Source organism: Histoplasma capsulatum, genomic scaffold, assembly GCF_000149585.1.
Source record: "Histoplasma capsulatum NAm1 scaffold_2 genomic scaffold, whole genome shotgun sequence".
NCBI lineage: Eukaryota > Fungi > Ascomycota > Eurotiomycetes > Onygenales > Ajellomycetaceae > Histoplasma > Histoplasma mississippiense.
In genome coordinates, this window is record NW_001813981.1 from 2,699,952 (window position 1) to 2,707,242 (window position 7,291).

Below are 7,291 nucleotides of genomic sequence, written 5' to 3' on the forward strand. Positions count from 1 at the left end.
CCTTGTCAGCTCCAAACTTGGACTCATCACATGCAGCAGAGTTCTTGAGTTCTGCTTTCAAGACATTGACAGTGTCAACGTCATCCGACGTCTTGTCGAGGGCAGCACCGTCGCGTGTCACACCACACGAGACTTCATCGAGTCTTGCAGGGGCCATGGCAACGGAGGGATATTTGACTGAGGGCAAATAGGAGGGAGGACGAGAAAATCAAATGGCAAGTTCTAGGACGTCACACAGGGAGTAGGTAGGATGGTAGGTGGAAAGAGAATCGTCAAGGTATTATTGCGAGGTTGTTGTTGATGAGGAAAACCATTCAGGAGAGAGGTGGAATTGAGATATGGAGCTTTATATACGTATGTACAGTACCTGCCTAGGTACTACCTAGGGCTGGTGTATTGTGCAAAACATAGAAAGCCACCAGCAGGAACGAACAGCGAAAACTGACAAGACTGACAAGACTGACAACAAATCATTATTGCAAACACACTCTCGCAGGAAATCATGAACCTAACGCAGACTTAGAGAAGCAGCTTCCCTTCGTTGGGATACGATCATTTTGCACGCTTCGTTGCAGGCAGACCCTGCATTGGCTCTAAATTATTCGCGCTGTACGGAATCGTGCTGCCAACGAAACAGATTGGGCAGTCCAAGTTAAAAAATAAAAAACAAAAAAAAAAAAAAGGAGAAGAGAAGGAGAAAAGACGCGTCTTGAACGCATGAAACAGAAGGGGAAAAAGAAAGAAAAGAATGAGATAGAGTGAGAGAGCAAAAAGAGAAAAAGCAAGCAAATGAGCCTTTGTTCAGACAAACTTTGGTAAAGCGTGCATATCCAGGACGTTTAATACTATTAATCTGTTTCAATATTCGAAACATGCATGGAAGACAGGAGAATTCTAGCGGGTCGAATAGTGAAGCAGATATACGAAAGTTCCAAAACCCGGACCCACGACAAACCGAGCGGCTCCTCGCATGAGATCACCAACGAATTGGGTACCTTTGTTCTTCTGCAGGAATCTCGCACTAAAAACGGCCGAAAATTTGCATGCATGCAATACCGCTAGAGGCATATGGATGTTTACCGCCCTGATTTCCAGAATTCTATGGATTTCCTCACGTCGAGGAGGAAAATAACAGGCAGCTCAAGGATTATATTACCTCGAAGTTCAGACCGTTTACCTCCTGATGCGGTTGCAAGCGCAGGGAAAGAGCGGTAAGACCATTAATTGTCACACATATGAACCCAGAGATTCATAATTTGCGGCCGATAGGTAACATATATCGAGGGCTAACGGCTCCACATGCTGTATCGCGCAAGTTGGGAAGGACCGCAACCTCCCGCCTAGCGGTCATGAGGCCATAACGTGGCCGAAGCGCTAGCTAGGTCGAGGCCAAAATAACACTGAAACTCGATGCGGAATTAGGTGGATGTACTCCCCTCATATAACAAAGGTTCTTCGCAAATGCCATCTCGGATAGGGTGGCCGGTCCGGATATATGAAAAAGCGGATTTAGTGTTGTATTCAGTGACACCTGCCATCCAGGTCGCTTGTAGAGCAACCTGTCTTGAGAATTCGATAACAGCAGGGCATGAATGCGTCCGCCACGTCGGCGGGACGCATTGATCTATACCTTGACAATTCAACTCCGCCGCATCAGGTATGATCCCGAGGGGCGATCGCCTCAAATGCAAAAAGCTTCGCTGCTCCCGTACTTTAGGAAGCGCCTCGTCTGTGGGGCGTGTGTCAAACGTAGCTGGTTTGCAGAAAAGTATTTGGCTGGACCGCGAAAACAGCACGCTACACGTTAACATTGGGCAGCTTCAATATGTTTGTACCCGTAGAGCTTTCTCTCCCGCTTCAGGAACGATATGTAGATCTTGAGCACATACGGAATGCCATTAATATACACCCCCCTATTCCAAACCCCCACCTCCCCAACACATTCACCACACCTACCAATCATTTTTCGTAAAACCTCCAATTTGTCTTGAAGTCTCTCTCAACTGGCAAGTCTCTTATAAGAACCCTCAACAACTCAATCGGCTGGTGGTTCTCCTTCAATATGCGATCATGAAACTCCTTCTCAGGCATTATCCCCGCATCCACTAGCTCCATCCTCAACGCATAGAGCTACAACGCGCCCAACATATAGCCCGCCTGATATAGTGGCCGATAATTTCCATCAATTGACCTCCTCACTTCCGCTTCCGCTGCCGTCCGCTCGTGTCCCAGCCGCCTCACAAGTAGATCGACGCATTCTCAGGCAGTCATACGTCCTAGATGGAAATTTAAGGAAAATATGATGCGCATGCACCAGTGCATGCGCAAAAATAACATCCATATCTTATCCTCTGGAGTGGTAGGGAACCTCTTATCCCAAAATAACATTTCCCAGTACATGGCTTCGCCCTCGATCCAAGACGGTGTATAGAAAAGCCCCCGATAGGTGCGATGTCTAACATTCATATAAAGTTGCAAATGGTGCCCAGGGATCACCCCATGGAAGCCTGTTGAGTGGGAGAAATGGATATTGTTTGTTCGCATGCTCGCCAGCTTGGATTCACGGGACATATGCACTGTAGAGTATGCTACCACCATTTTCTCTCCAACGAACGCAGCGGATTGAAATTCCGGTGAGGGCGACACCATGTCCATTTTCCAGGTCTTCGCGGCAAAGGGTGGGACCGTAACGAGGTTATGTTGCTTTGTCACGAACTCGATTGCTTCAAGTACACCATCGTGCACAAGTTGCGCCTGTTGGCCTGGTTCTGCATGAAGGGTTTTGACAAACTCGAGAGCACGATGCCAATATTGGCCTTAGCCTAACTCGGTGGATGCTTTTATCATTTCTTCCTCACACCATGCATACTCAGATTGGCCGATAGACAGAAGTTCCTCGGGTTGGTAAGGAATCATTTCTGTTTCAAGATGGGCAAGCAGGCGCTCACGACCGATGGGTTCTTCCGCAGTAGCACTCTGTCCCCCGCCAGGGGGAATACCGATGATCTTCTGACAGATAACAGGTATGAGATCTTCAAATGCCTTGGTGAGCTGACGATATGGTCTAGCTACCCACCAGAAAAATAACGGATCGTGGACATTGAAGAACTCGAACCACTCTTGTAGGTGGTTGCGGAGCTGGTCTATGGCCTTTACTGCGTGCAGGGCGCTTCGTTTGAGGATTCTAATCTGTCGGCATTTATATTATGTTTTAATTTGCAGATAAGTTTGGTAGCGTCTTCTATGTCACCAGCAGCTATCTTCCCGTCTATATTTCTCATTTTGTGTCTCTCTTGACAAAGATTGATTAACTTTGGGGCGAAGTGAGAGGTTGCATGCTTTTGTCTTCTTGCATAAAAAGATCTAACTGTTTGATCATCTGTTGTATAGGTGGTTTTGTAAGAGCAAATAGTGGATCTTCCAATCTTGGATAAGGGTATCGAAGATTTCCTTGCTTAGATCGTCGAGTCGCTCGTTGCGGTATTCCTGAAGCCGGCACTCCCTCTCAGGAGAAAAGGTAATGCTGTAGAATTGGCAGATACATCCTAGGTCTGCTATGACCTGTTTAATCCGCTTTTGCATATTCTCAACGAAGCGTGTCCGATGTCAACCCGGTGAGGGGTTCCTCGATTCGCTGGCGCATGGAAATGGGATAAAAGAAGCGAGGTTAGTGGATTTGGATGCTCGTGCTTAGAAGCTTATGTACGTGCTTTGCAACAAAAGAACAGGTCCGAAAACTGCAACAAGCCTTATAAGTATCGATCGAACATGATCAGTCTGCGATTTGACGATTGTTTTGTCAGATGGCAGGCATGAATCGCTTTGTAAACTAGCGTTCACCAACGCTGAAACTTGTGGATCGACATTGTGGTTTTCATCATGGGCCCAACCAGCCGAGCGCCTCGCATGGTCAACGAGTCTTAACTTCGTTCCCCTGTCAATAAAACATCTAATCTGAACAGTTCAGAGGATTGACCGTTGGTTGATTAGATAAAAGAAATCGATGTGGGATTGAAGGGAGTAGCCGGTCGCGTGTTTCTTTGGATGTATTTAATTTTTTGTATCCATTGACATCACAGCAAGAACTATTCTGAACTGCAAATTATACCCTCATTTGCGAGGTTCGACTTTTCTCCGATGTTGGTGAACTGTTCGTCTTCCAATATTAGGTCGGCGATTCGATGCAGGCTAAATTGGCCACTTCTCGATTTCTCGTGGAGAAGGGGAAATGGCGCCTGGCCACTCTGATCGTGCGATCGTGATATAGGATGTTTACATGAATATTAGTGGTTCATGGCCTTGGGACAATATTGAAAACGCAGGCTATTGCCGGACCAGCCACATGTGTATTTTGCGGGGTTTCTTCATCCACCCCGGCAGCTTGTCTTAGGGTACAAGGGTAAGCACCGACTACCCGAAGGGTGTGATTGCAGGGGATTCATCCTTCTCTGGGGGCAAGCTCCTGCTGTAAGTTCGAGTTCTGTTGGTTCACGCTGCCACCGTCTTTGGTCAACTATGTGAACCTTATCGGAAACTTTTCCCTAACCACTGAGTAAGGTGGGATCCTCGATTCTACCACCTTACAGAAGAACCAGACAGTCGGCATTCTAGATTGCTGTCAACCGAATCAGTCTCAACAGTTAGTTGAAGGGCCGATGTTTCATATCAAACGATTACACCCACGGCAGCTCGACAAAGAGCAACTTTATATTTCCTGAGCTTTAGTCATGATAATGGTTGAAATGGTTCATCCTTCAAGGAAATTTCAGACATTGCGCACTCGCTCGAGAAGCCAGCAGCCAGATAGCGATGATGGAATTTCTGAGCCTACTGCTCGGGGCGATATACAGAAGATCACACAGTCTTACTAATTCGATCCAAATTTGCCGCAAGAGCATATTGACGCCCTTAGCCATGCTGCCGAATCTTTGATGCCGAATAGGCTGTTGCAATTGAACAGGAACTCTCCGGAGATTCGCCGTATCCTTAGGTTCGTGCAGCCGTTCGAAACACGGACGAAGAGTTGGTTGCCAATACAGTTAGCGCTTGGATGCTGGGGTTCTTTTTCATCGCTTTTGGTGGTTGTTTGAACATGTTCCTGAGCGTGAAGGTTGGAAATCCCTCTTAACCGCAAGCGTTGAAAGTTCGTTTAGCTAATATTCAATCACAGGAGCTCTGCACTATCTTTTCCCTCCATTGTTGTTCAACTGTCAGTCAGCCTTTCCTTCTCAACATAATGATACTTGCAATATGGCTCCCCATCCAACCAGGTTAGTGTACCCCATTGGCTGCTTTTGGGCAAAAGTCGTTCCCTGTAGGGTGTTCAATATATTTGGGCTGCGTTGGACGTCTAACCCTGGACATTTTACAATTAAGGAACATACAGTTGTTACGGTATGATATCCAGCCCCTGTTGTCAGAGACAAAACTAGATATTTTATCAATCATATCTCTGTCACAGCTGATGGCCAAGTCAGCACAATGAAACTTTTCAGTATAGCCATGGTCCCTACTTGAGCATGAGGATTAATCTAACGAATGACAACAGTGTTTCCATCAGATATGCTTACAGCACCGATGCGATTCTTGGTTTGAAGGGAAAAGGTCTAGGTCCTCAGTTTATCCCATACCTTATTGTTAGCTTGTGTTCCCAAAGTACAAATCTCATACTTGAACAGAATATTTCAAGATCACTTTGGGACGGGGATTCCAACTTCTATTTACCCTAAGTAGCCAGCTCATTGGCATTTCGTTAGCTGGGATGTTCCACCGACTCTGTGCTTGGCAAATATTTTATTCGCCTTTGTTTACTAATCGTGCCGCGCGCACCCACACCTGATGTGGGTGCGCCACACCGTAACGATAAAAACAGCGTAACGATAAAAATATCAACTTCTTCATTAATCAATCTTCAAATATTAATATATCATCACCACCATGACCAATAAGATGGATGATATTGAAAAACGTATTCAGAATGCCATTGAAGTCTATAATGGCAATCAAAAACAAAAAATCCTACCTCTGGCGCGCAAATTCAACATTCCTTATCAACCTCTTCGAGCGAGAATCAATGGAAGGAAAACACGCAATGCAAAGATTGCACCGAACAAGAAGCTTAGCAAGAGCCAGGAGGATGTGTTGAAAGAGTGAATAGCTCATATGGACAGAAATAATTGCCCACTGACTGCAGAGCAGATTGCAAATCTCATTCTTAAATGTCATCATACTGATTCTTCAACCTCCTCATCTGTGGTCAGCAAGATGTGGATCTATCGATATATAAAAAGCTTGGATGGGTATAAAAGAGTGAAGCAGAAGGCAATGGATCTGAAAAGAATTGCTGTAGAGGATATTAACTACATCAAAGTGTGGTTTGACTGTCTGGAAATCTTACTTCAAAAGTATGCATTTCAAACCTGCGATATCTACAACTTTGATGAGATTGGCTTTCAAGAAGGTCAAGGATGCAGAGAATGGGTTATTACTGCTTTTAAAGACTTGAATTCAGTTATAACTTCATCATATTCTCAAGGATTGATCACTGTGATTGAGTGTATTTCAGCAGATGGTGAGGTATTGAATCCCTTCATTATCATGAAAATCAAAACCCATTTCAAAGATTGGTATACACAAAGCAACCTACTGGGTGGATATATGATCGCGATGTCAGATACTGGCTATACCAATGATGAGATTGGCTTTGCTTGGATTCAGCATTTTAATAAAGTTATTAAAAAACATCAACAAAGCAGTCATTGATTGCTGCTTCATGACAATCATGGATCTCATCTCACTGAAGAATTTCTGCAATACTGCGATCTCCACAAGATTATTCTATATGGATTTCCTTCACATTCAACTCATATACTACAACCGCTAGATGGGGTGTCATTTCAGCAGTATAAACACTACCATTCAAAGGCAGTTAACCAAGCTGCTTGATATGGATATGAGCAATATGAAAAACGTCAGTTTCTACAGAATCTAGTCGACGTTTGCAAAAAGACCTTTCAACCCTCCACTATTCAAGCTGGTTTTGTGGATTGTGGCATCATTTCTTTCAACCTGCAATCTATACTTGATAAGTTAGATTCTAAGGTCTCTGACTGCTCTGAGCCGTGGATATATGGAGGAAATGACTCTTTTTCTCCTCAATCAAGCTGCTCAATTACTGCCTCCTTGCAACTATCCTCTCTGAAGACAAGTGAGAAGCTACAATGTCATATTCAAGTAGTAAAGAAGATGGAGATATACTCGATTCGAATCACTCATCTGAGCAATCGATTGC

At 44.8% G+C, this 7,291-nt stretch overlaps 4 protein-coding genes across 4 annotated transcripts; 2 read left to right on the forward strand and 2 right to left on the reverse strand.

Annotated features, from left to right (window-relative positions):
• Positions 1–1,959: 1,959 nt before the first annotated feature.
• HCAG_02869 (predicted protein) lies at positions 1,960–2,115 on the reverse strand (the record flags this gene model as incomplete). Its single annotated transcript, XM_001542648.1, has 1 exon — positions 1,960–2,115. One exon carries the CDS (start codon positions 2,113–2,115, stop codon positions 1,960–1,962), a length of 156 nt encoding a protein of 51 aa, XP_001542698.1.
• Positions 2,116–2,928: 813 nt separating this feature from the next.
• Positions 2,929–3,311, forward strand: HCAG_02870 (predicted protein; the record flags this gene model as incomplete). Its single annotated transcript, XM_001542649.1, has 3 exons — positions 2,929–2,968; positions 3,069–3,122; positions 3,223–3,311. 3 exons carry the CDS (start codon positions 2,929–2,931, stop codon positions 3,309–3,311), a joined length of 183 nt encoding a protein of 60 aa, XP_001542699.1.
• Positions 3,312–3,375: 64 nt separating this feature from the next.
• Positions 3,376–3,582, reverse strand: HCAG_02871 (predicted protein; the record flags this gene model as incomplete). The annotated part of the gene is made up of 1 exon (XM_001542650.1): positions 3,376–3,582. One exon carries the CDS (start codon positions 3,580–3,582, stop codon positions 3,376–3,378), a length of 207 nt encoding a protein of 68 aa, XP_001542700.1.
• Positions 3,583–5,250: 1,668 nt separating this feature from the next.
• On the forward strand, positions 5,251–6,762 carry HCAG_02872 (predicted protein; the record flags this gene model as incomplete). The annotated part of the gene is made up of 4 exons (XM_001542651.1): positions 5,251–5,270; positions 5,573–5,636; positions 5,950–6,149; positions 6,261–6,762. 4 exons carry the CDS (start codon positions 5,251–5,253, stop codon positions 6,760–6,762), a joined length of 786 nt encoding a protein of 261 aa, XP_001542701.1.
• Between the last annotated feature and the right edge of the window lie 529 nt (positions 6,763–7,291).